Source organism: Gopherus evgoodei, chromosome 7, assembly GCF_007399415.2.
Source record: "Gopherus evgoodei ecotype Sinaloan lineage chromosome 7, rGopEvg1_v1.p, whole genome shotgun sequence".
Lineage (NCBI taxonomy): Eukaryota > Metazoa > Chordata > Testudines > Testudinidae > Gopherus > Gopherus evgoodei.
Window position 1 is genome coordinate 83,619,052 of NC_044328.1, and position 26,102 is coordinate 83,645,153.

The following is a 26,102-nucleotide window of genomic DNA, read 5'->3' on the forward strand; positions in this document are numbered from 1 at the left end:
TGAAACAATCCCTGAGTCCCTTCCTTTAAAGAAAAGCTTGAATGTCTGTCCTAGACACTCTGTGTAACCTGTGGGGCAATTCGGGTGACAGCTCCCGCCCGGTGTGACCAAGCCACAGAGGATGTGAGTTTGTTCCAGGCCCAGCTAGGGAACCAGGACTCTACCGCTCACTGTAGTCACTCACGCTTTTAGGGTACGTCCACACTGGTGCTGGAGGTTTCAGCCTGGATCTGGGGGAGGAATAGCTCAGTGGTTTGAGCATTGGCCTGCTAAACCCAGAATTGTGAGCTCAATCCTTGAGGGGGCCATTTAGAGAACTGGGGTAAAAATCTGTCTGGGGGTTAGACTAGATGACCTCCTGAGGTCCATTCCAACTCTGATATTCTATTCTTGCTCACACGGGTGAGCCTGCTCAAGGCAGCAATTGCCCCTCCAGCTCTCTTGTAGACTTACCCTCAGCTCCTGCTTCAATTCCCAGCTGTCACGCTAGCTACTGGCTCTTACAAAATCTGAAGCAGACCCATTTGTGGAGAAGCCCCATGAAATCTCCAGTCCTTGGACTGAGGTAGATGTGCCTCTGATGCACATGGCTCCAATCACAGGACAGGGGCAGGAAAGGCACTGCCCCGCCCTGATGGGGGTGCTGCTGCAGGAGACAGCATTACCCTGACACCGCCTCAGCCCCAACAAACCCCCTTGCTAAGTACTCTGGTTGAGCTGTTAGAGCCAGCGTTGCTGGTCAGTTGGGGCAAGCATGGGAATGCCTGAGCAGGGGCAGGTTATGCCACTGCAAGGAGGCTGGATGCAGCAAGCTCAGCAGTGATAATGCCTTCGGTGGCCATGCAAAAGGTGTAGCCTGCACTGGCCACGTGGCTGCCTTCCTGATTCCAGTGCGTGGGTGTGCAGAGTGGGGGGGGCCAGCGTGGGGCAGTACCAGCACTAGCTGCCCATCCCACATTGTTCCAGGGAATGTTGGCAGCTGCTTAGCGCGCACACAGCCATTGCCAAGGGGGCATCTCTCCTTGCAGAGCACGGGAGCACAGGTCCAGGTGGCAGGAGACCTGCTGCCCAATTCCACGGAGCGGGCGGTCACAGTCTCGGGCGTGCCAGACGCCATCATCCAGTGTGTGCGGCAGATCTGCTCAGTCATCCTGGAGGTACCTGTGTTGGGCTTGGGGGGATTAGACACACGGACTTGGCCCTCTGCCCCTATGCTGGAGACAGGCTCCAGGGGGCTGGTTTCCTGGCAGCCTCCTTCCCAGTGCTTCATAGCTGGAGCCATTGCCGAGTTTGCCCTCTGGGAGGATGTCATGGTAGTTGCTGTGCAATATCTTAGCTTTGCCACCTCCCACCAATCCACTCCCCACTGCATCCATGTCTACCGTCTGCCAGGGCAAGGCTGGGTCAGAGCCAAGACGTTCTGGGGTGGTTTTAATGTCCTGCCAGCCAAGGCTGAAGGAGATGCGACAGCCCAGCCCCCGCTGGAAGTGTCCCTTGGAAGGCTGGTCACCCTGCTTTGTAGCCTCTCTCACCAGTTACCACCCTGATGCCATGAGACAATGTGGCCCTCGCTGCCACTGAACACAAGGCCATGGATACACACCACACTGCACCAACGCACGAGCCAGCCAGCCTCTTGCCTTCCACTGACTTCAGTGCCACGGGCCGTTTCCCAGCCCAAGGACAGGGCCCCCGCAGTGAGCAAGGCTACAGCATGTAGCCAGCTGTCAGGCTCAGCGTGGGGTTGGGAAAGGGGGTTAGTCTCCCTGGAAGAACCTGCTGATTTCTCCTCTGCTTTCCCCTTCTCAGTCGCCGCCAAAAGGGGCCACCATTCCCTACCATCCCTGCCTCTCCCTGGGGATGGCTCTCCTCTCGGCCAGCCAGGTAAGGGGGCAGCTGGAAGGGAGGGAGGGAAGGAACTTCCCAAGCAAAACCACACGGGATTCCCTCATCTCTGCACCAAGGAGATCCCCCGACACCCAGGCAACCGCTTTCCTCTCTTCCTGTTTATTATTAAGGAGGCGCCACATTACCTGAAGCTCTGCCCTTCTCAGACATCTCTCCTTGTGAGCCTTCTGCAGCTTAGTTACAGGGCTCCTGATCTCACCGGCCTTTAAACGAGGCGGGGGCTGGCTAGCAAGGAACTCCACTGTTTGGGGGCTGGAGGAGGGGGAACGTTCTCATAGCCCACTGTTAGCGGCTACAGAACAACCCCTGGTGATCCAGTCCTGACCGGCTGCCTCGCTGATGTTCCTCCGCTTTCCTTCGTCCCCAGGGCTTTTCCATGCAGGGCCAGTACAGCGGGGGGCCTCAAGCTGAGGTGAGTCCAGCTTTGCCTCCTCAGCACAGGGGGCTCAATCTCAGTTCCACAGTGCCAGGAGATCCCATCTCCTCCCATATGCCCTTGAACTGAGCTGCAGCATTGTCCTATTGCATGGCAGCAGAGCCGGCGGCAAGAGCCAGCCTTTGCAAGGCCCTGCTGAACGTGGATGCACCACACCCTTGTCAGGGAGGAAATATAACCTGGGAGATGCAAGCCTCCCCACTCCCCACCCCGCCCCTGGCCATCAGTGCACCAAATCCAGCCCTGGTGTGCTGGTCCCATTTACCCCCAGGGAAAATTTGGCCCTTTGTGTGTCCCACCATCTCTCCCATCACCCTTTTCTTCCCAGCACAGCTCTCTCATCTCTGGGGCATGTTGCCATGTGGAGTCTCCATGCCTGGTCCTCCCTCATCACTTCCTTCCCCAGGTCAGGCCCACGCAGCAGAAAGCATGGGAACCCCTCGCTCCTGGAGCCACCCTGCAGGGAGATGTCTGTGTCCTCCTCTCCCTGCAGCCAACTTCACCTGCCACAAGCCAGGGGCTGCTGCTTCTGCTGCCAGCTGTGCTAGGCCCATCCACCACTGGGTGCACGTCTCCGTAGGCCTGCAGCTCAGGGCCAGCTCGCATAGGCATGGCAGAATTGCCTGGTAGAACCTCGTGCAGCTCTGAACACAAAGTGGGCTGTGTCCATGGTCACAGACAGGGCTGGTAGCTGCTGTTACTATGAAAAGCCCCTTTCCCGGGGGGTTCTGCTGTCCCACCCATCCACTGTGGTTCCAACTGTCTGGCAGCCAAAGGGATGGATGGTGGGTGACCTGACTACTTTTTAGACGTAGCTCTTGTATTTATTTTCCTAATTTATTCCCTGGGAGCAGGTGACGAAATTGCAGCAACTCTCTGGGCATCCCGTTGCCTTCACCTCTCTGGGCCAGGCACCCTCCCTGGTCCCAGGTAAGAAAACCAGCCCCGCCCCACCCTGTCCCCCCAGCAGGTGATCTGCTCATGGAGGGCGCACACATCATCAAAATCCTCTGTGGGTGAGCAGGGGCATCCGCTCTGCCCACCCCTGTGGGCGGAATTGATGAACACAGGCTATGCCAGGACCAGGCAAGGAGAGGGGCCCAATTCTACAGAACCAAATAGACGTCATGAAACAAAGTCTGTTTGTCAAAGCCCCAGATGTGCAGTGGCTCCACCCCTCCCAGCATGGGGAGATCTGGGACCATGTCTCCGGAGGATGGCGGGGGTTGGGTGTGCTGGGAGAGAGTCCATGGTTGCTGCCCTCCTCTGACCACAGTTTGCTGTTCCCAAGACAGCTAGTGGGGAAGAGGGGGCCAGCCAGCAGCCAGAGCCCTGCGGGAAACCCTCCAACTCCACTAGACTCTCCCTAACACCTCCAGTCCTTGGTGCTTGGGTGGCTGGCACCCTCCAGGCAGGGTGGGGCAGAGATGGGGGTCTGGGATGTTTGGCCAGCCCCACCCCCAACCAGCTGGGTATTGACAAGCCCCAGGAAAAGATATTCCCTGTACCTGGAGCCCAGTGGCCTTTAGCAGGAGCAGAGCATAGAGGGGAGGGAGGCAGGGGAATCACTAACAGAGCCCCAGAAATGTTGCCTTTTCTCTCTCTCTCCGGCCAGGCCTGGACGCCAGCCCCCAGAGCAGCTCGCAGGAGTTCCTGGTTCCCAATGACGTAAGTGGCCATTGCTCTCCTGCGAGAGCCTCCTCCCATTCCCACCGGTGCTATGCCTGCCCTGGAGCCTCAGCAGGGAGCCTTTACTGCCAGAGGGGGCAAAGTGCAGAGGGGAACGGCCCCAACCCACCCCAGCTCCCAAACCCCCCCCCCCGAACATCAGGAGCTTGGGGACCAGACTCTGCTACTGGCCCCTGGCATTGGAGTGGGGCAAAGGCAAATTCCAGATCCAGCCTCCCCCTGCTCTGTGCAGCAGAGATATCTGGATCGAGGCACGGGCTCCATGAGTCAGGGACCCTGGCAAAGCCCCATTGTTGCCTTACCCTCATGATCAAATCTCAACTTAAAGAGCCAGTGTCCCAGTTTTGGACACCAAGGCCTCCCCAGCCCACCCATCTAGTCAGGCTTCAGCCATCACTACGGAGGCCCCGCCCCCTGGCACAAAGGTGCAGCAGCAGCAAAAGGGCTACCCACTCCCTGAGCCCCCTCTCCACTGGCCAGCCTAGCTTTAGTTATGCCCATGGTCCTGCTTTTCAGGAGCGCAGCCCAGAGGCAGAGCTGGGGTCAGGGGGAAATGTCACCAACAGAGAGGAATGAGCCAGAACTACCCACCCACGCAGCCTCATTCCAGGCACCGGTGCCCCAGGGCTGCTCTCCAACCGCCAGCGCAGGCTGCCAAGCACAGAGCCGCCTCTGTTACAGCTGGTAGGAAGCGGGGGGGAGAGGCACAAGGGCAGTGTTGACCTTTCTGCACCCCACCCCCTAAAGTCATCACACCCCAGCCGCTGCCTCGGGCCTTTTAAAAAGACACAGCATCAAAGGCTCACTGCTGACCCATGTTGGTGAGAACATGGAACTACACCCATGGGGGCAGCACTGAGTGGATGTGGGGGATGGGAGTCATCAGGACGTTAAGGTTGGGCAGTCAAGGGGCAACCTATTCCACAATCAAGGGCATTGGGGCCTAGTGGCTGGGGGAGCAGTGTCCCATGCTCAGTGCTAGATTCTGGGTTTGGGGGAGACCCTACATCCTCCTCTCATTAGGCCCACGCCTGCGGGGCCTCACTGGGCACTGCCCTGTGATGGGGAGGGGCAGGCACAGCTGCTGGGCAGGTGGGAGTGGGTGGGGTGCTAAGAAAGCAACTCCCTCTACTCCTGAGACACTCCGAACAACGTGGCCGAACAGAGCAGCTCCAGTATCATGCTATCGAAGGGCACTCCAGCTCCTTCTCCTGATGCCGCTCTGTCCAGCACTGCTGCTTCCACCCCAGCTCCCCCAAATTAACCCCTCTCTGCTCCTCCCCAGCTGATTGGCTGCATCATTGGCCGCCAGGGCAGCAAGATCAGTGAGATCCGACAGATGTCCGGAGCGCACATCAAAATCGGAAACCAGAGCGAGGGCTCCAGTGAGCGCCATGTGACCATCACGGGGACCCCAGTCAGTATCACTCTTGCCCAGTACCTCATCGCAGCCTGGTAAGGGCCAGCACCCCCCTGGGGGGTGGGGCAGGGGAAGGAGCAGCCCATACCCTGGTCTGCAGGGCAGCAGAAGCAAATTTCTGTGTCACTCCTTCTCCTTGAGCTGTGATCTCAGTGAGACTAGGGGGCGGGAAGTGGCCACCTCTTCCACAATCTATGCTGTGTCCCAACACTCTGCCTGGGGCATCTTCCAGTCAGACTGGCAAGGGTGTTTGTCACATGCACAAAGACTGGAGTGTCAAAGACCAATGCACCCTGAGCCTTAGGGACCAGCACTTCTTTCATCCCAACCTTTCTCCAGCCCATCTTAGAGCGAGATGAAAAATGGGTCCCCTCCCCCTCATTGACTCAGAAATGTGCAGCGGTGTCTCAAGGGAGCTGTAGTTCACATGCCTCATGGTCCCGTTTGCCTCTCTAGGCCAGGCTCCCTGGCCAGACTACATCTCCCATGATGCACCACAGCCTCCCTGGTAGGTATTTTGATGAAAAATTTCTAACCAGCCCCAGTTCTTGCCACCTTTCAGAAGAGATGTGAAACTGAGCCCTGATGCTTGGAAGATCCCACGTCTGGCCAAATCACTACATGGGCATTCCCTTCTGCCTCCCAAACACTTCCACTGCAGAGCCAGCTGCAGAAACTGCTCTGCACTCCCACTCCTAGGCACGGAACGTTGCATAGCACTGCTTGTGCAGCAGCTGCCTTTCAGGAAGGAAAGGGATCCCGCTAGACCTGCTCGGATCAGGTATAAACACTGGTGCCCTGCCAACGCTTATACGTCTGGCGTCTGCATTGGTAAGATCTCACAAAAAGCCTCTGGTGCAGATACAGCCCTGTAATGCAAACTGCACTGGGAACCTTCAGGACAGAAGGGCCCTATGGCCTCATCTCCACACAAGCTTGCACTGGTTTCACTAAACTAGTTTAGTTAAGCTTGTGAAAACCCTTCTGTGGATGCTCTTAGTTTGGCTTAAAAGCAGTTTATTTTCGTTTAGTTTAAATCAGTTCCTAATCAGCTTAAACTAAACTGCATTAAGAGCATCTGCACAAATTTTGGCACTAGTTTAACTAACTCAGTTTAAAATCCCTAAATCAATCCGGCAAACTCCACATGTAGGTGTGTGTGTGTGTGACCCACCATTACATGGCATGGTTCTCTGTCGCACTCTAGTGGCTAACTGGTGTATACGAGTTTATGAGTCAGCTATGGCCTTTGAACGACCAGGGACCTGGTTTTTCAGGTTGGCAGAAGCCCATTCTTTTAGCCAGAGGTGAAGGGTTCAATCCCCACTGCAGGGGATTGGTGTTACATGCATGAGGGTATTACCGCACCCTGCCTTCTAGCTCTACTCTGTGTGCATCTCACTGCCTCTCTCCCTCCTTGTTCCTCCAGTTTAGAGACAGCCAAATCTACCTCCCAGATGCCCCCCATCTCCAGCCCCGTTGACCTCAGCATGACCTTCTCCCAGTCCCTCAATCCATCGCCGGGCCCCACGCTGACAGCGGTAGCCGCACCCCCTCCCACCTTGCTGGGTGGCCCTTACGCCATCTCCCTGTCCAACTTCATCGGCCTCAAGCCTGTCCCCTTCCTGACACTGCCCCCTTCCTCGGCTGCGGGGCACAACGGCAGCCTCGCCACCTACACGACCAAGATCTCCACAGCCAATGGCGCCAAGAAAGCAGAGCGGCAGAAGTTCTCTCCGTACTGAGGCTGGTGGGTGGGAGGCTGGCAGGCCAGAGAGGAAGGGGGAGACCACAGGATGCCACCCCTCAGTTTGTGGGACACCAACAGCGCCACTCCAAGGCAGGCACCTGAGCCAGCGCCACCCCATGCTGGGGCATCCCGAGCCATACGTGGGGATGGACGGAGAGGTAGGGAACGTGGAGGAGGTGGGAGGGAAGCCTGGAGCCCTGCCGTCCCTGGTGCGTCTTCTCTGGACAATGGGGTGGGGGCTGTCTCAGCCTTGCACCCCCCCTCCGTCCCCCACTTCTCCACTCCTGGAGATGCTTGCTCTGTCCCTGTTAGCTTTAGTGCTGTAATTTTTAGGGGAAGTTCCCCCCCCCCCCAGCCCTTGGAATTGGAGGGCACCCTCACCTGACAGCGCAGTGCTGGCCACGCTCACCCTGGGCGGGCGGGCGACAGGGCGAGGCTAGAGGCCAGTTTGAGCATAGCTCAAGGCCCACGCCGTGCTGCCGCCGGATGTCTGGGGGCTGCTGGAACTGGAATCAGTCACACTCTGCCCAGGAGTCGGTGCTTTTATGATCTCCAAGTACCTAGACCTGGACCAAGCTGGAAACTCAGCCCCGAGCTCTGGCCTCCCCTCCACACACAGAGCCCTGCTGGGAACAAGGCAACAAGCTGGGTCAGGTTTAGAGGGCTACCCTCCAGCAGAAAGGTACCTGGCCTGAAGGGAAGTCAAGGCAAATGCTCAGAATATCACAGCACCTACTCCTCTTCTCTGCCGGGACAGGGGAGACCCCCCCACAGGTTCCTGTGACTCTGGGCAGGGGCATAATCGGGTATATATTGGGCTAGCCTTGTGGCTTATTTGCTGCTACAGTAACTACAGCTCTGGGAAACTGATAGTGGCTAATCACGAACACTCCTGGCCTATCCCTGGGGCAGAACCCCAGCTCTGGCAGCTAATGCATGAGCTCATTTGTTCCAAGGACTCATTGGCTGTTGGAGTCAGTCGTGATTGGATGGAGACACCAGTCAAAGCTTCCTATGTTTTGCCCCTTCCCCCAGTGGTTCCATGGAGTAACTCCTGGCTCTGCTTTCTCCTTGGAGGAAGCTCCCAGGGTCTGCCCTCCCAAGGGTCCATTACCAGGGCTCTTACCCAGACTGCACAAAGCCACGTGATGGATGGATGGATGACACCCAGTCTCCTCCTTGATGGGAAGTTGCACCCTAAGAGGTGCATCCAGTGCCTTCCTCATGGGTGGAGCCTGGGGTTGGGAAAGGGAAACCAGACTAATAGCCCTAAATAAAGTCCTTCCCCTCCCCCAGTTATCCTAACAGATCAGACCAGGAGAGAGAGAGAGAGAGCCAGGCCTTTCTCGCTCAAATGCTTTCCTGCTAGGGGGATCGGAGGAGGCAGGGCAGGACTGTTTCATTCTTAGACGTACTCCATGGTGGAACAGGTGCATCATGAAGCATCCAGCCGGGCCATGTGCATCGAACCCGCAGAGAGACTGGTGACTCCAAACAAGGGATTACAAGGTGCTAACAAACTGACTGAGTCTGGAGTGAGAGCATAGGGTCAAGTAACTGCACAGCGAGACTGTTCCTTAGCAATCAGCTGTGTTCACCTGGCACTGAACATGCCCTGTCCTGGGTGTCTGAGACCCTGGTTCCCACTTTAGAAACACCATGATCCAAACAGCCTGTAGTTCCCACTGCCAAAACCTGGTGATCAACAGCAGAGAGCAAAGGAGTCTAGGGGCCTGATCCCAGCCAGGGTACATTAGTATCCCTCCACTGAAGTCAAACACTCACTGAGGATCTGGCCTGGTATCTCCTGAAGTTCTGCCTCCACAACAAAGGAATCGCCCCCTATCCCCGCCTCTCCCGACAGAGATCTCACCAACTGTGCAATGAGCTGTCTCCAGCCCATCCTCCACTTGATGTTGAACGTCTCCCCCAGCAGCCCCCTCAAAAAGCTTCCCCTGCCCGCCTAGCCCAGCTGTCTTGGAAAATGCTGTACATATAATTCTCTATTTTTTCTTTCTTTGTAACTTATCAGCAGTTTAATAAAGAGACAAGCCTTGCGAACTCAGGACTCTGGTGGGGTTTAGTGGGCTCCTTTGGATCCAAAGTGAATGGTCCGCCATCCATTCAGACCTAGCAAAAGGGAATGGTTTGGTGACTCTCCAGCGAGAGACCTCGCAGGCTAAAGGATGACTCATATGAACAGCTCCAGGGAAAGGCTGGCATGGGGCAGGGGAAAGTCCTCACTGGGAGATGTATCCTGCCTACATTAAAGTGCTGACTAGAGATTGACACAAAGATAACAGCTCAATTATCACCATGCTGTGTGCGCAGCTGTTACTCACCGTCCCCTCACAATGCAGTGAGCAGCTCCGAGGTGGCCCTCACACCATTTGGAAAGGTTTACATCCAGCCACAAAGGGTTTTTCCCAAGCAAGCCACAGCAGAATTGGCAACTCTCACACTTATTGGCATTTTTCTTGAAGATCCAACTCCTGGAGTCCTTCACTTCTGGGAGACTATCCCATCACATTTAAAAATTAAAGTAAGCGTCTGGATTGTCTGATAATGGAGAAAAGCTTGAGACCTTGACCCAGAAAGGAACTAGAAAGAATCCAAACTTTATGAAAAATATTCATGATTTTGAAGCCAATCCCCCATTTGCTCATTTGTGTTTTGTTTGTTGAGGGCTGGCTCATGAGTGTTTGTAATGCTTGGGCTTGCCAGTGCTGGTACAGGACCAGTTCAGCTCAGAACTAAAGCCCTCTGGGAATTGTAGCGCAGAAGGATGATGGGAGCTGGAGGTGTGAATGGGTAGCACCTCATCTTGGCCTGAGGTCCCCCTGCCAGTAGCCTGCCTCAGTTTCCCTTGTCTTCAGCTCAGACTATCACAGCTCCTCTTATTTGGGTCAGCACCATCTCTACTCAGAGCTGAATTTACTACCATTACATATCAGTCCCAAAATAAAGTTCTCAACTCTACCCCAAGTCCATCTTCCCAGTCTGTCCTACTGGCCTCCCAGGTAAATTTCCCTGCTTAGAGCCTTTTCCCTAAAGACACAGGATTCCTGGCTGTAACCCGGTCCTTCCCTTCAACTGTCCCCTCCCTTTGCAGGTGCCTCTGCTTGTTTCTCCCTGTATATCCCCCTCTCTGCAGCACCCTGTTGCTCTTTATAGACTCAGCTCCTCCTTACCCAGCTGGTTCTTCTGGTGAACTCTTGCCCTATCCCTGATGTGACAGGCAGGCCTAACAGTGTTGGGCTGACCAGCTGCAGGCCTCCCACCCTTAAAGGGACAGGCCACCCCATTACAGGCTCCTTCAGCCTTCCTTAGGATGAGGTTCTGTGGACTACTTATGCATGGATGGGCAGGAATGGGCTCACTGAGAGAAGAGGAGTAGCAGCAAGCCCACTCAAGGGGCTGACCAGGAGTCTGAGGGAGCAATCCCAGCCGGTGAAACACACTGGACTCATTGCAAAGCCCAGGCCAAGGCAGGATGCTGGCCTGGGCAGTGCAGACTCACGGCTCTGTCCCTTTGCCCATTCAGTCTGTCAGCGTCCAGAAGTTTAGACCTGTCAGCCCATGTGTCAAATCAAAGATGAGATCCCCCTGATCAGAATGGCCTGGAAAGCCCCTCCAGAGACCCGATCAGCTGGCATCCCTTTGAGATACTTCTCTGTAGGGTATGAGCTGGAATCCCCTGGCAGAATATTGGCAGGACTCCCCACATTCCCCATGGAGTCTTGGCTGGGATACCCCAAGGCCCCCTTCAAGGGCACCCTATCAGCAGTGCATTTGAAGCCAATCTCTTTAAACCTGCAAGACAAAGAGCTTTCTAGGGCAATCAGACCCACACTACTGCAGCTGCCTTAATTAATTAGACAGCAAGAAAATTATGCAAAGGGAAGGGGAGGAGAGAGCAATGCAACAGAGGTTGTGAAGCCCCATGGGGCCGGTTTCCAAAGCAACCGGGCTTGCCAAGCCAGCTGCTCACTGCTCTAGACTGGAGTGGGCCTCGACCCCCAAGCTGTGGGGACAGGGGCACTTGACAAGAGTGGAGTGGCTGCCAACCTGGGTAAAAAGGCTGCTGGAGTGGCACATCTGCCCTGCTGCCTTGGAGAGCAGTCGGGCAGGCTGCATTGTTCTGCCCGTAATTACCATTCAAAAGGACAGGACCCCCATGATGTGCGACGCACAAGGGCTCTGCAAGCAGCAGCCATTCTCCGCTCTCTGGGGGGAAACTGAGACCCTGCTCCTCAGAGAGATCTAGGCCCCAATCTAACTCCCATGTGGATTTAGGCCCTAGATCCCCATTGAAATCAATGGGAGTTCAGTGCCTAAATAGCTCTGAGGATCTATGCCCAGCTTCCCAGAGCCCATAGGGAGCTGGAGCAGTTTGGGGGTGGTCCTGGTCAGCTCCCTTTTTTCCTGGTGCAGCTTCTATTGCTCAGGGGTAGGGAGGGGATGGTGTTTCAGTTTAACCCCTTCTCTGCTGGCGGCATCATCTGCCTGAGGCTTTTGTGCGTGGGGAGGCGTTATGGCCTCCCCCCCCGCACACACTGCACACTTACTGCCCCAACCCTTTTGGGAATGGGGGTCTCTTCCCAGTCACCATCTGTGATTGCCTGGTCTCAGCCTCCCTGGGTGGTGGGGGCTGGTGCACGGTTGGGCGCTGGGACTGTGCAGATGCCTGTGTGTGATGGGGGTGGGGGGGGCGAGCGAGCCAGCAGATAAGAGGGAGAACGCAGCTGCCTTATCAGGAGCATGTGCAACATGCTAGGGGGGTGTGCCTGGCTCCTGGCCTGGCCGCCAGGCAGCCCCGTGTTTGAGGAGTGCAGCCAGGGAAACGGCTCTGCTTCCTGCCTGGGGCGCCTAGTTACAACAGAGCTTGGGGTGGGATCTGACTGCCAGCATGCGGAGCAGCTTGCTTCCCCCTTCCAGAACTGGTGGCAGGGCTGGGGCAGGTTAGGGCAGGGGATTGTGTGTGTGGGGAACCCCAGGAGCCTCAGATGAAGGGAGAAGTCCTTCATCCTCGGGGGGGGGAGGCCCTCAATTGCTGCAGTGCAGCTCCCTCCAGGCCTTCTCCCCACTGGGCCAGGTGTGCTCCAGGCTTCCTCTGGGCCAAGCCACAGCAGCTAAGAGTCTGCTAGGGCCCTGCCACCCAAGCTTTTGGCTCTGGAGGGCCCCAGTTCACTCCCCAGCACAGTTGCCCTTGTGCACCCCCTCACTGAGCAGTTCCAACCCACGCCAGATTTCAGAAGCCACGGTGTTTGCACAGGAGCTCCCCCCATTCCGGCACACAGCATTACCATGCTGTGCAGGGCACACCTCCTGCTCTGAAGGCAGCAACCCCAGCGGGAGCTGGAACCAGAATAAAGGCCGCAACCAGAGGGAGAGAATGGTGGTTACAAGAACCACGTGGCTCGCCAGCTCTCTCTTATTAAAGAGACTCGCCGAAAATGCTCCTTGCATCAAACCTGGACACTGACCACTGGTGGCAGGCCAGGGAGCCAGAATGCAGCCTTGTATTCACACCGTCCACACCACTGGAATAATCTTTGTACAAAATACGCCGTGTGAGGCATCATTTGAAAATGAATAACTTGCTGGTCAATTATATCATGGTGAAATGTGTGTAGCGACATTACATGTAAAGTCACAAACGTACCCTGAAATCATGTGTCTGCTAGACAAGCCTGTTTCTCAAAGACAAAGGACAAAGCTGACACCTCTAGCCAGGTGTCCATCACATAGCCATTCCTTGGCAAGGAAGGGGGGCAGGAACAAACAGAGCTTGTGGAACTCCTTACCTGAGGAGGTTGTGAAGGCTGGGACTATAACAATGTTTAAAAGGGAACTGGATAAATTCATGGTGGCTAAGTCCATAAATGGCTGTTAGCCAGGAAGGGTAAAGCATGGTGTCCCTAGCCTCTGTTCATCAGAGGATGGAGATAGATGACAGGGAGAGATCACTTGATCATTGCCTCTTAGCTTCACTCCCTCTGGGGCACCTGGCATTGGCCACTGCCGGTAGAGAGATACTGGGCTAGATGGACCTTTGGTCTGACCCGGTACGGCCCTTCTTATGTTCTTATGTTTATTCTGTTCTAGCTGCATCTTAGCAAACAGCATGAACTCGCTTTCCCTATGAGCTGCCTTGTCTCTGTCCTCACAGCAGGTATGAACTTTATCTAGGGGTAACTCTTGGGAAGATGCAACAGAGTCCTGTGGCACCTTATCGACTAACAGACTTATTGGAGCATGCGGCTGATGAAGTGGGTATTCACCCACGAAGCTCATGCTCCAATACGTCTGTTAGTCTATAAGGTGCCACAGGACTCTCTGTCGCTTTTTACAAATCCAGACTAACACGGCTACCCTGATAATTCTTGGGAAAATGAGTTTCAAAAGGGGACTGAAGTGTAACAGTGAAGAACAAAATCACCCCAGGTTCTCTTTCCCTAGGCAGTTCTCTTTGCCACCTAAGAGGACAAAAGAAATAGCCTATGGACTTTGGAAGCAGAGCCTGGCCTGAGTGCTTGGTTCAGAAAACATGTGGCAAGGGACTTCATCTTGAACTGAGTCCAGTTTGTCAAGCTGAGAGAGCGTTTGAGCTTTATTTGTCTTGTGACCGTTTCTGGGTTTAAAGCCTCCTTACTTGTAGTCACATAAAATCTCTCTCTTTGCAGTTAATAAACTGGTTTTATTCTTTAATTAAAATTAAGCCCACATTGTAAAGCGTTTGGGTAACTCTGCTGAAGGCAGCAACTGTTGTATGTTGATCCCCTTAGAGGGGCTACGGACTGTCCAGGAGAGGGCAGAACATATGCTTTGGGGGTGGAAGTGGGGGGGAATCTGGGACTGGGAGCATGCGGAGGTCACCCTGCAGTGGTAACTAAGGCTGCAGGAAGCCAGATAGGTTTTGGAAGCCATTCTGTTAGACGCTGAAAGCAGATCCCATGTAAATGCCATAGCAGCTGTGGCTGTGAAGCTGAGGAGGGTCCCGATGTAGGGCTACCTCCTGGAGCATGTGGAAACTTCTCTTTCCTGCCATGGTAGCCATGCAGACTGTATTTAGTAAATATCCTGTCTGCTGGTAATTGGCCAGCGATTGCAGGGCCCTCCAGCTCCCTGAGCAATTACACTAAGTAGGCCAGCCACCGATCTCTGCTACACTGGTGTAAACTCAGAGTAAGGCAAGGGAGTTACTATGGATATACACACTGCCAGGGTAACGGAGTGGATGCTGAATGAAGCCTGCCCATGCAACCTTAATTTGGCCCCCTTGGGCGTGTACTGTCTGACAGGCTTTAATGACACAAGCCTGTACTGTTTTTCCCCAGAACATTGCCTCATTCGGGGCACAGGATGGACCCATTCTGAGGATGAATCAGGGTAGCGTACGGCAGCCAGCCACTAGAACTTCAGCTGCGTTTGTTGCAGAAGGCGTGCCGTGAATGAAGCAAAGCATGGGCAGCGCATCAACTGCCGATTAGGAGAGGCTAGCCCCTCCCTCCCCCACCAGACCCCAGAGGCCCCCCACCCGCAGCTGCCCCTCCCCAGAGTGCCAGGTGGGTGACTGGCCCCAGCCACCTCAAGTCCCCAGCGCAGGCTGTCCTGCCCTAGCCCAGGCCACGGGGGAAGAGTGGGAAGCAGGAGGGGGCCGGGGGGAAAAGCATGAGAAGCTGTGATGCATGCAGGTATAGGGTAATAAACACCTGTAGCAGTGCTGCCTGCCCAGTCGGGCTTTCAGGCTAGCCATTGCCTCAGCTCTTCCTCGCTCAGATTGGGTTTCCTGAACTCCCAGCCTGGTTTGGTTGTTGCGGGGACCTGGACCTCCAGCTCAGTCATAAAGAAAAAGTCCACCCCTTCCAGCATATAGATAAAACGTCTCCCACACCCCCTGGAAAGCTGAGCCCAGTCCCTGCTACCTGAGATCTCTCCTCAGCCCCTCCTGGGCTCCTTTGTCTTTTCAGCAAGAAGTCTTCGGGCACGGAGCCTCCCTTTTCCCAGCTTGCTCGTGCTTTCTCCAGGTTTCACTGCACCCCAGAAGGCCTGATTTAGCCAATGACCTCCTTGGGACTTTGCTCATTTTTTTCCACCTGGGGAGGCAAGCCATGTGTTTCACTAGTGGGGCTGGGCTCCTCTCCCCTTAAAAGGCCAGGCACTCGGCGACAGTGCCCTAGGAAAGCCATGTGCCTATTAATCATTCGGTGTCCAGCGCAGGGTCTGAACAGCACGCCACAAATACGGCCCGAGGGCCGCACATTCAACAAGGATCAAACAAAACAGCAAAGAGTGGGTCACTCAACGAGCACCAGCCATGCTGGGTAGTGACTGAGGCAGTGGAATTCGGAGCATGTGCGCATACAATTGATGATGGTAGCATCACACATACACACAAGGGAGCTGCATTCAGGTTGCACGGCCAAGCTTCATTCTGGCATGGCCTCGCTTCTGAGTGCTTGACTTTGCAACCTCAGCGCTCTTCTCACATATTCTTAGTGTGTGACTGTTTATAGTACAGCAGCGGCAAGTGGCCAGGACTCTCTCGTGCTGGCCACTCTACAAACATATAACAAGGAGAGCGGGATGTAGTTCTTTGTCTTGGGCTATGTCGTATGGAAAGGGTTTAAATCCACGTGCATGGTAATGAAACCCTACCTGTAGAGGCATTCTGCTCAGTCATTAGCCTTACAGTGGCCAGGCCAATGGGCCCAAGACATGCTGGGTAGAACCGCAACACTTCACGGGGGACAAATCTGGTTGGGAAAGGGTCCGCTGGAAACGGACATTGTCAGATCACAGGAAGAAAGAAGCAGGAATTGGCAGAAACTGAGCAGGTAATTCACTGATTGTCAGCAATTGTACATGGGCCCCAGGGAAATGTGCATCTTGTGTAAAGGCTTCTCCCTCTCCACACCAGTAGCTGAAGGGTGGGGGCTACACACTGCACAGACACTGTTGGGTTGAGGCATGAGTGGCATTTCCCCCAAGTGAGGAGAAGACAGAGCTGCTTTCCCACAATGATCCAGATAAGGGACCCTTGCACTGTGACCCTAGGCTTGGTGTTAGCATGGGGATGCTTTCTGTTGTGCTTGTCTAGGAAAGCGTGCACCTGGCTCACCTTCACGTTTTCCCATGTTGTACCAAGAAACACCAGCTGTGCTGTCACTAAATGGAAGGGGAAAAAGGAGCTGGCTGGAGCGCTTGGAGAGAGCACAGGGGGCTGCCAAAGGAAAATGAAGATAACTTTTGCTTGTCTGTACTAGGTCAAAGGCATGGAAAGACTGCTGTCTTCTTTCAGCCCAGTGCCGCAGACTGGCTGGTGTGATCACAGAAAGGGCTGAATGACGCAGGGGGATGAGTCATCGCTCTACTTTGTTGTCAGGGTAAGAGAAATAATAATAAAGGGACTCTGTAAACATAGGTAGGCTGGGATTGCCAAAGGGGCATTAGCCACCCACTCCCCCTAGAATTCCCTCCCCCCGGCCCTAGCGGTTTGGAGCTTTTCCCCCATCCATAAGCAAATCGGCTCCATTCGCAAGGTTTTATTTTAACCCCCATCCCTGGCAGTTCAGGCTGCTCCCTGGAAATCAAAGCCTTGTCCTTCCTGCCTGGTTTGGTACATCTCGTTACTCAGAAAGCTCCTGGAATGAGAGCTTTGCTGGCAACTGCCCGAGGGATGCACAAGGCAGAGCAGCCTCCCTCTTGCGCTTGGGGCTTTGTGTCAGTAAACACAGTGGCTATGACTCAACGCAGCTGTGCAGTGCCATGGGGCCAGTTTAACAGGCGCTTTGCTGATCAGATCTAACTGAAGCCTCCTGCTGGGTCAGAGTTGGGGGGGAAGGCAGCCCCCTCCCCCCACTGGGGGGTGTCTGAGATGCTGTGAGATGTCTGAGATGCTCTGGGAAAGGTGGGACCTGACAGGCTTGGTGGTGCAAAGGCCTCAGCCTTGGTAAGAGGAGGACAGTGCTACTAACCAACTTCATGGGAGGCTCATTCATCCATGTTCTTTAAGAACTTTGCAATCCGTAGGCCTTATCCACACTGAAAGCTGGCAGTGGTTTAGCTAAAGCCAGTTAAACTGGTGCCCCCGCACCCTCACCCCGTGGATGCTTTTAAATGGGTTTGGTTGGGGGGAGGGGCTTCTGTCAATGTATCTGTCATAAACATACAGCTAAGGGTAGCATAAAATCCCTCTTTACCCTGTAAAGGATTAATTCCTCTTTTACCTGTAAAGGGTTAGGTTAAGAAGCTCAGATAACCTGGTTGGCACCTGACTAAAAGGACCAATAAGGGGAGAAGGTACTTTCAAATCTATGGGGGAACGTTTTTGTTTTTGTGTTTGTTTTGTTTTCTGGGAGTCAGCAAAGGAACCAGGGAAGGGCAAATACATCTCCCTACGCCATATCTGGACTAAGCATCTAGTATTGCAGAAATAGTAAGTAATAGCATAGAAATGCATTAGATTGTCTTTTGTTTTAACCTGTGAATTTTCTCTTTGATAAGAGGGAAGTTTATCCCTGTTTTTGTAACTTTAAAGTTTTGCCTAGAGGGGAAATCCTCCATGTTTGGAAACTTTTTGTTACCCTGTAAAGTTATCTTCCATCCTGATTTTACAGAGGTGATTCTTTTATCTTTTTTTTTTAAATAAAACTTCTGTTAAGAACCTGATTGTTTTTCAGTGTCCTAAAGACCCAGGGGGTTGATCTGTGCTCACTTTGTAACCAATTGGTTAGGATATTATTCTCAAGCCTCCCCAGGAAAGGGAGTGTAGAGGCTTAGAGGGATATTTTGGGGAAGGCAGGGCTCCAAGTGGCCCTCCCTGAATGTTTATTTAAATCACTTGGTGGTGGCAGCGATCAAGGACAAGATGGAACTTGTGCCTTGGAAAAGTTTTAACCTAAGCTGGTAAAAATAAGTGTAGGGGGGTCTTTCATGTGGGTCCCCACATCTGTACCCCAGTGTTCAGAGTGGTGAAGGAACCCTGACAGTATCGTTGTGATCTGGAAGCACTTTACAATGACTTTGCACTCATAACACGGGGGAACCAGACCTAGAACATCTGATAACTAAGCAAGGGGTAACTGACACCAACATGCCATAATGGGCATTTCCCAGCTCTATTTCCTAGAGTCTCCCATTTCCAAGCAAGACAAAGCTGTAAAAATAATCACATAACTGAGTTTGGGCCTTATGTTAGAGCTTCCTGGTGAGTCATTTCTTCCATCAATTCCCCGTATCTAGCCACTTGAAGACATTCTCCCAACCAAGCACTCGCCATAGGTTTGCACTGAGACTTTTAAAGGAAAAGGCACCTTCCCCCACTGTGCTGGGAGGAGAGGAAAGGGGGACTCACTCTGCCTCTTCTTCAAAACAAACAAAGCTTCTGAGCCCGGCACTTCCTTTGCCTCTATTAATAGACAGTTGTTAAAATACATCTGTTGAAAAGACATTAGCGGTCGATTAAAAAATAATTACAAATACCTCTGGAGGCCAGCCGGGGAGGAGAAAATATCCAGTCAAGAACGCTTAGGCCCAGATCCTCAAAAGGTATTTAGGCTCCTAAATCCCATTGGTTTCAACTGAAGTTAAGAGCCTAAATATCTTTGGGGATCTGGCCCTTCACATTTACTGCTGGCTGTCTCTGCAGAGAAACACGTGAAGGGTATCCTCAAGTGCACCATCCCCACCTGAAACAGGGAGCTCAATGAACTGCTTGTGTGTGACATGATTGAAATCAAGGGACTCATGGTATCACTGCCATTGTTATCACCACCTGCTATTGTTTCTATAGCAGCTAAAGTGTGCTAGGTCCTTTGCCATCCCTGAAATCAGCTGTGTTGGTCCACGGATTAATTTGGCCTGCATGCCCTGGAATAACTCCTCGCTCTCTTCATCTCTCCCTGCCAACCTGCATTTGTCCAGCCAGCCACTCAAGGAGCTGCCTTCGCTTTGGATTAGGCTGTCTGGTGCTGCAGGAGCCTTAAGGCGGGTCAGCACCTACCACCCGCTGCTGTCACTTGGCTCCTGCCACAGCTTTGCGTGTCAGTTTCACCTGCCTTCCCAGAGGTCAATAGCTTGGGGAGTGATCGCTGCGGAGCAAAGCTCTGCTCCCGCAGAACGAGGGGCTACTATCTAAATACCTCAGTGGGTCAATAAACCCTGCAGTCTGGTTTCCTTATCAATAGCCTGTTCTCTGATCCCATGAACTGTCATAAGGGTGAATCCAGAGAAGTAACCCAAACCCTTTTTTAAAAGTACCTGATCATGAGTGACTCCCTGCCCAGTCCTCACAATTTACTGTTGCTCAGCCAGCCCTCACTCCTGGAATGGCTGAGCCCTAAACCAGAAAGAGGCAGTGTTGTCTAGTAGTCTGAGCAAAGGATGCAGAAACAGAAGGGGCCTGAGGTCCTCCTACCTCCATCCCCCACAACTGAGGCAATGATGCACAAGGTGACCTCTGGCATGTCACTTGAGCTCCCTGGACCACCATCGAAAGGTCTATTAATCTAGAAGACTAGGCAAAAGCAGAACCTCCCCAACAGCTCAGATGCTGGAGCTTGGTGCTCGTGACATGTCAGTGTCAGGAAAAATGCTGAGAGAGAAAGAAAATTAGCTCCAGGGAGCGCCTTTGTCCATTTCCAGCTCCCTGCCTTCTTGCTTTCTCCCTCTTTGGCTCTCACCCATGAAATCAGGCTGGCCCAATATTGTAAAGCCACGGAAATACCCTTTCACTGGATTTACTCTGGCTGAAGGCAAGTTCTTCCAAAGCCATAACCCCGACCCTCCCGCCAGGTCTAAAAAGGGTTGGTCAGTCCTTCAAATCAGCTGAAACCCTGCTTCAATCCATCTCCTAGCAGAGGCCAGGATCTGGAGAGAAGGGAAATGAAGTTGACCCCAGCCCACTGTGCTTTCTCAGTTGGTTTCTTCTGGGATTTGGCCTGGAATTCTGAAGCCCATCATGGTCTGGTCCAAAGTGTTCCTGGGGCTAGAGTTGACGTAACTGGATCGGGTCTCCAGTGTGCAGCTGGTCCTCTGCAGGAACTGAAGGAAGTTCTCCTGTATGGAACCCTCTGGGCTGGAGAGACAGAGCTCTTGGCTCAAGGGTCTGTTGAGGCAGCTCCGCCCCAGCCTACACAGCTCTTCCCTTATCTGGCGGTTCAGTAACCCATAGAAAAAAGGATTGATAGCAAAGGAGGAGTAGGCGAGCCAGGTGACGACCGTCTCCCCATGGCCCCTGCCTGGGCTGAGAGAGTTAATGGAGCAGTATAAATGGAAGGAGAAGAATGGCAACCAGCAGCACAAGAATTGACCCACAATGAGGACCACAGTCATGGCAGCTTTTCCCCCTCCAAACATCCTCTCTGGGGACAGCCTGGGAGGCAGGTTTCTGGTAGTAATGATAGTGACTTGGCTGTTAATAGACTCCGATCGCTGCCGCGGGGCAGCGGTCCAAGAGGGGACGGGCACATGCTGCAAGGAGGCAATCCGGGCCACTTTGTAGATGCTGCAGTAGACAGCAAAGATGACCAAGGTAGGCAGGAAGAAGCAGAGGGTGCTGAAGACAATAACAAAGGCCTTCTTGTGGGCCCCAGGGCTCCAGGACACAGTGCACTTACTGGCACTCGTGGCCCCGTTGTCTTGAGGCCACCCCACCAATGCCAAGACTGTGACCAGGATCGACTTAATCCAGATGAAGACCACCACTGTGACTGCCAGCCCAACGGTCATCTTGACCTCGTACCGCATGGGGTGAATGATGTAGTAATATCTCTCCACGCTGATGACCGAGATGGTGAGGATGGAGGCGCTGATGAAACAGATGTTCAAGAAGATTAAGGTCTGGCACTCTGCGATGCTGTAGATCACCCTGTTGAAGCAAGAGGAGCTGGAAATGATCCCCAGTGGCATCAGGAAGATGGCGGACAACAGATCCACCAGGCAGAGGTGGCAGACAAAGATGAACTTCCTCAGCAGAGGGGTCTTGAGGATGACCACCATCACTGCCACATTGGCAACCAAGGCTACGAGGTTCAGCAGGACCATGAAGAAAAGGCCAACAGCCTCCTGGAATTGGGACACCTCTGGTAGAGAGGAAGTGTCTAGCCCCTGAGTAGCGTTAAGCCCAGTTCTGTTTGCCATTGTGCCTCTGGGATACTCTGAGAGCTCCAGCACCTGGGAAGCAGGAACAAATTTCCAGTGTCTCTTAGCAGGAAATGTCACCACCCCCATCTTCTTCCCAGGTGGATCTTCTTCCCTGTGGGGAGAAGGGAGGGGAGCAAAACTGAGAAGTGTTGCAAGTGAGCAATGAGAATGTCTTGCAAGTGACCATAACCCCGAACGACCCTGGGGATGACACTAGCACCTCACCTCTCTGCTCGTGCGGGGTTCCAAGGTTAGGTGCAACTTGGCAACTCCTGTTCTTCAAGCCAACAGAGACAGGCAAGATGCTAGAGGTGACATGCTACAGGGTGAGGCTTGGGGAGGAATTGCAAGCCAAGCTAGGAGAGCCTTGTCAGTGCCGAAACAGCTCTCTCTTCCACTGCCCCAGTGCAGGGCTCCAAGCTGGTTGTCTACTAGCAAGGAGGGCAGAGAGGATGTCTGGCTGCCAGAAACCAGCAGCCACTAGCAGGAGCAGATCAGTCTGTCCAGGTATGGGTAACCCCCACCCCAGCGAGCGCCTCAATCCGGAGCTGGAGGGAGTTTGAGAACAAAGCAGGCTCTATCCCTACCCATGGTTTCTCCACTGAGATTGCCATTGAGGGGGCAAATTGTGCCTGTTGCTTTGTGCTGTGGATACCTGTCCATTAAGAACTGTCCTGGAACCAGCTGCTTCTCCTACACAGATGGCCACGCAGTCATAACACGGGGCCATAGCCTATTGTGTTCAGGAGGCGACCATGTTGGGTCCTTCGCCACCCACCGCACAATATTTGAGTCACATACTGAGTATTGTATCACTGCTAGGGCCTAATTAAACATTGCTTCAGGCTCCTCATCAGTAAACACTCAACCTGGATTGGAACAGGGACCTCAACCACAAGCCCCAATTCCCAGAGACATTTCTCTGGTTTTCCATTGGAAGTGAAAGGAGACAAATAAGAGGGATAAGATAAACATCTATAAAATAATGACTGGAATGGAGAAGGAAGATCAGGAGAGTCTGTCCTCTCTGCCTCATGACACAAGAACCAGGCGACATTCAACAAAACTGAAAAGTGGGAAATTCAAAAGCAATCAATAGACCAATCAATCTTTTCCACACAGCATGCAATTAACCAGTGGAACTCATTGCCACAGGAAGTCATGGGGGCTTCACTAATATAGCAATACTAAAAAAGGGATTGGACACTTACATGGATAACGAGATCCAGAGTTATCACATATGAGAACACACATTCTGCACAGCTATTGAACCTCATACTTCAGGGCTTAAGCCAGTCTCTAAATACACTGGCTGAGGTGGTTTCCTGCACCTTCCTCTAGTAGAGACAGGACACTGAGCTAGATGGCTTGGATCCCCATCTGACAATTGCAATGCTCCTATGGTGGTGAATTCAGGGCATGGCTCTCCCCACAGCCTCGTTCCGGCTTTAACGCTGCTGTATTTGGTAGTTTCTTCCTACACCCAATTTTGATTTCTTCTAACAACCCCAATCTTGTGGTGACTGGCCAGTGCCTAATGGGATGGCTCTGTTTCCAGGGCAGCTAGGTGTTTGCGCCCATGACTCCTTGGGCTTTGGATGGAGTTGGCACCACGAGCACTGGGTAGGGGACAACTGGGGGAAATCCATGGGCTGCTCCTTCTACCCCAGGGGGCACAGATGGCTCCAACCTGGATAGGCCAGGTCATGACCTTGGCCTTGCACTCTGTCCCCCTCCACCAGTTGTGTGCAGCAGGCCGCTGGGAAGCCCTGGCTCCTCCCTGAGCTCCCTGGGCCCGACTGGCCATCTAGTGCTGGGGGAGCCGGCCCTTTGTGCAAAGCAAAGAACCCCTCTTTCACTATGTGGGGGGGACTGGAGCAAAGGCAGCTAGGCCTCCTCCCCCCGGGCAAACTCAGTGCTAGGGGAGCTTTTGCACTGACAGCCCTGCTGAGCGACCCCCCCTTGTTTACCCACACTAGCCTAGCCCAGGGAGTGGCAGCCCCTGGTGCCTCACTTCCCGCAGCACCCCATTGGTAGGGACGGTGCCAGTGCCCGCTGAAGCACTTGCCTGTGGGGCCCCTTCTCTGCTGGCAAACTCTCCACCAGCCTGAGCCTGGGGGCAGATCAAGCCCCTGTTGTCCGGATGTTGCCCATCTGAATCCCACACCCACACTGAGTGGTGTCTCTCCCGTGGGCTCTGGCAGCAGAGGCAGTGCCCAGCAGGGCCGAAGCCTAGCAAGGAATTTGGTGTGGGGGCTCCAGGGGGCTCCATGAAGCTGCAGGACTGGAGGGCCATGGCAGGGCACTGAACACCAGGCTAAGGGCAGCCCGGGCCTCTGGGAGAGAGAGGCGCAGAAGGGCTGTACAAACGCATGCAAATCCAGCCCCAGCAGAGGCCAGTAAATCAGTCATTCAGGGAGCTTCCCCTTGGGCTGGTGATGGAGTTTCTGCCTTCAAGCACAGAGTCTCCTTCACCCATTGGCCCGCGTTAACCATTGCTAACCCTGAGCTCATTTGGGAGCAGCTTGTGGCTGGCCTTCGAAGTCAGCTGTTTGGCTTGGGCCCAATCAGGCACGTGGCAGGTTCTAGTTCTGGACTGGAGCAGCACGATGCTTAGAAGCTGCTGCCAATCCTCTGGTCACAGCTCAGAACTGGCTTGCTGGGAGCATTCTCCAACAGCTCCCCTAGGCTGGGCAGTAGGACCCTCCCACCATGAGCCCTGCAGAGAGAATACAGAATGCGGATGACCACAGCCAAAGCCCAAGCCATTCAAAATCCACCCCCCTGCTCTATAACAGCATGCTCAGCATTTCAGATCCCTTTCTCTCTGCTCTCCTTCAATGCTTTCCTAGAACACTCCTGGGCACTACCTAGTCCGGTGGACAGGGAACCTGCCTGGGCCTCAGAAGATCTATTCCCAGCAATGCCACTGATAGGGGGCTGGACTTGATGAGCTCTCAAGGTGCCCTCCAGCCCTACATTGCTATGGTTGTAAGTCACTCTGTGACTCAGTTTCCCCATCAGTAACATGGGGAGTATGAGCCTTTACTGTCCTTACAAAGGGCTTTGAGATCTCTGGATGAAAAGCACCAGAGGAGAGCACCGAGCTTCCCCTCACAAAACACTGGTGCAAGAGCAGTCTGTCTCGCTGCGAAGGGCCCAGTCTACACTGGAAAGGGTTTGCGGGTATAGCTACACGGTTCCAGCTACAGCACTGAGCCCTCCCAGTGGAGACACAGCTTTCCACAAGAGTGTTCAGACCAGTTCCCCGGATGAAGTAGCCTAGACCGGCCAAAGCAATTATTTTGCTGCTATAACTGTGTCTACACTAGCGCTCTTGCCAGTATAGACATGTCTAAAATATCCCTCCAACCAACATTACTAGCTAGTTTCACATCTAGCCCTGGCCTAAGGCAAAGCCCATGTCTGTGCCAGGTCAGTGGCTCCCTTTCCAAATCCCAGTGGTAAATGTACCTCATCTGCCTCCAGATCTCTCCACCACCCCCTCCACTAATCTGCTCCTAATCCCAGTACGCATTTGGGACACAAATTACGTGAAACAGTCTGCAAAGAAGGGCCAGATCCCTTGATCGGGGGGCGCCAAGGGTCTGGCAAGATCAGGCCCCAGCCTGCCATTGTCATTTAATAAGAGAATGAATCCCCTCCCCCGCTTCTCCTGGCAGGAGGTGGGTAACTCACCAGACTTGAATGCACCTGGAGACTCTTGGGAGGCTGGCACCCAGGCTGGCTTCTCCCGCTGGCCAGTGGGGTCCTCATCTTGGCTCTGTCAGGTGAGCAACTTTTACCCCTCTGATCCGATACACGCTGTGGTGGCTTCAGCTCTCTCCCTACCCCTGGGATCAAGGTGGGCTTCACTGTCCCATGCTACAGCACACCCCACTCCTGGTGGGGACATGAATGATCAAAGACCTCCTGAAGCAAGGCGGCCGGTGTCTCACCTCCATGTGCCCGCTTGGCTTATGGCATCAGAGTCCCTCTGGCTCACCGTGCCAGTGTGTGTGTGGGGAGGTGGGGGGTCCACTGTCCCAGCCCCTGAAGCTGGGATGATGGAAGGCCTCACAGCATCCTCTGGGGAAGGAGTGGGCACATCTATCTGGCAGAGGTCCCCTTTCTCCCCCCTCTGGATGGGTGCCGGGAGGCTACTGCTGCCGAGCTGTGCTGTGGATGGCACAGGCTGTCACATCTGGTCTTTGCCTGGCCTTTTAAAGCACTGTCATTCATACAGAGAATTCTACTGGGTCCTAAGCAGCCTCAGCTTTCAGCCCCACACCTGGGCCCGGGCTGCCCCCTCACTGCGCTGCCAGGATGGGGGGCAAAGCAAAGGCCTCACCTCTGGGGAGCCACCCCTGCAGGGGAGAGGATCAGGGCCAGCCCTTGCACACAGCCAGGCCATGCATCACCTAAAGCAGCCAAATACTGGGGGGGTGGCAAGGTGCCTGTGGCTGCGGGGATGGAGGCTTCGGAAGGGATGAGGAGCTGGGCTCAGGCTGCAGCCAGTACAATCCTGCTGTCCCCCAGCTTGAAGCACTCTGCCCAGACTCCTCTTTCTAGCTATAGGGGGCGCTATGTTATTTTAAGAGTTCCCGGCATCCAACCAGGTCTCCTCTAATCCCAGCCTGGGCAGAGGGTCCCAGGTGTCTGGGTTAGGGAGCCCTCTCTCTACTCTAGCTAGGCAGGGCCTAGCAGCCCAGGGGTTCCCTGCTCCCTGAGTCCATCAGGGCATGTGGCCC

At 54.1% G+C, this 26,102-nt stretch overlaps 2 protein-coding genes across 7 annotated transcripts in view; one reads left to right on the forward strand and one right to left on the reverse strand.

Moving 5' to 3' along the window:
* PCBP4 (poly(rC) binding protein 4) overlaps positions 1 to 9,262 on the forward strand; it is a 39,649-nt gene extending 30,387 nt beyond the window's left edge. For all 6 annotated transcript variants that reach the window (XM_030569440.1, XM_030569441.1, XM_030569443.1 and 3 more), the window contains 7 exons: positions 1,029 to 1,157; positions 1,810 to 1,884; positions 2,276 to 2,320; positions 3,199 to 3,274; positions 3,960 to 4,012; positions 5,319 to 5,488; positions 6,883 to 9,262. In XM_030569440.1, the coding sequence (XP_030425300.1) occupies positions 1,029 to 1,157; positions 1,810 to 1,884; positions 2,276 to 2,320; positions 3,199 to 3,274; positions 3,960 to 4,012; positions 5,319 to 5,488; positions 6,883 to 7,198 (864 nt within the window). In that variant the 3' untranslated portion in view covers positions 7,199 to 9,262. The remainder of the gene's footprint in view (positions 1 to 1,028; positions 1,158 to 1,809; positions 1,885 to 2,275; positions 2,321 to 3,198; positions 3,275 to 3,959; positions 4,013 to 5,318; positions 5,489 to 6,882) is intronic.
* A 9,071-nt stretch (positions 9,263 to 18,333) lies between these two features.
* On the reverse strand, positions 18,334 to 25,528 carry GPR62 (G protein-coupled receptor 62). The gene is made up of 2 exons (XM_030571192.1): positions 25,051 to 25,528; positions 18,334 to 21,463 (listed from the first exon to the last, which is right to left on the reverse strand). The coding sequence occupies exon 2, from the start codon at positions 21,436 to 21,438 to the stop codon at positions 20,122 to 20,124; it is 1,317 nt and encodes a 438-aa protein (XP_030427052.1). The 5' UTR covers positions 21,439 to 21,463; positions 25,051 to 25,528; the 3' UTR covers positions 18,334 to 20,121.
* Positions 25,529 to 26,102: the final 574 nt, after the last annotated feature.

What these genes read in the sequence shown, in the direction of transcription:
- GPR62 (XM_030571192.1), bottom strand. Translation starts at nt 21,438, where the DNA reads ATGGGGGTGGTGACATTTCCTGCTAAGAGACACTGGAAATTTGTTCCT.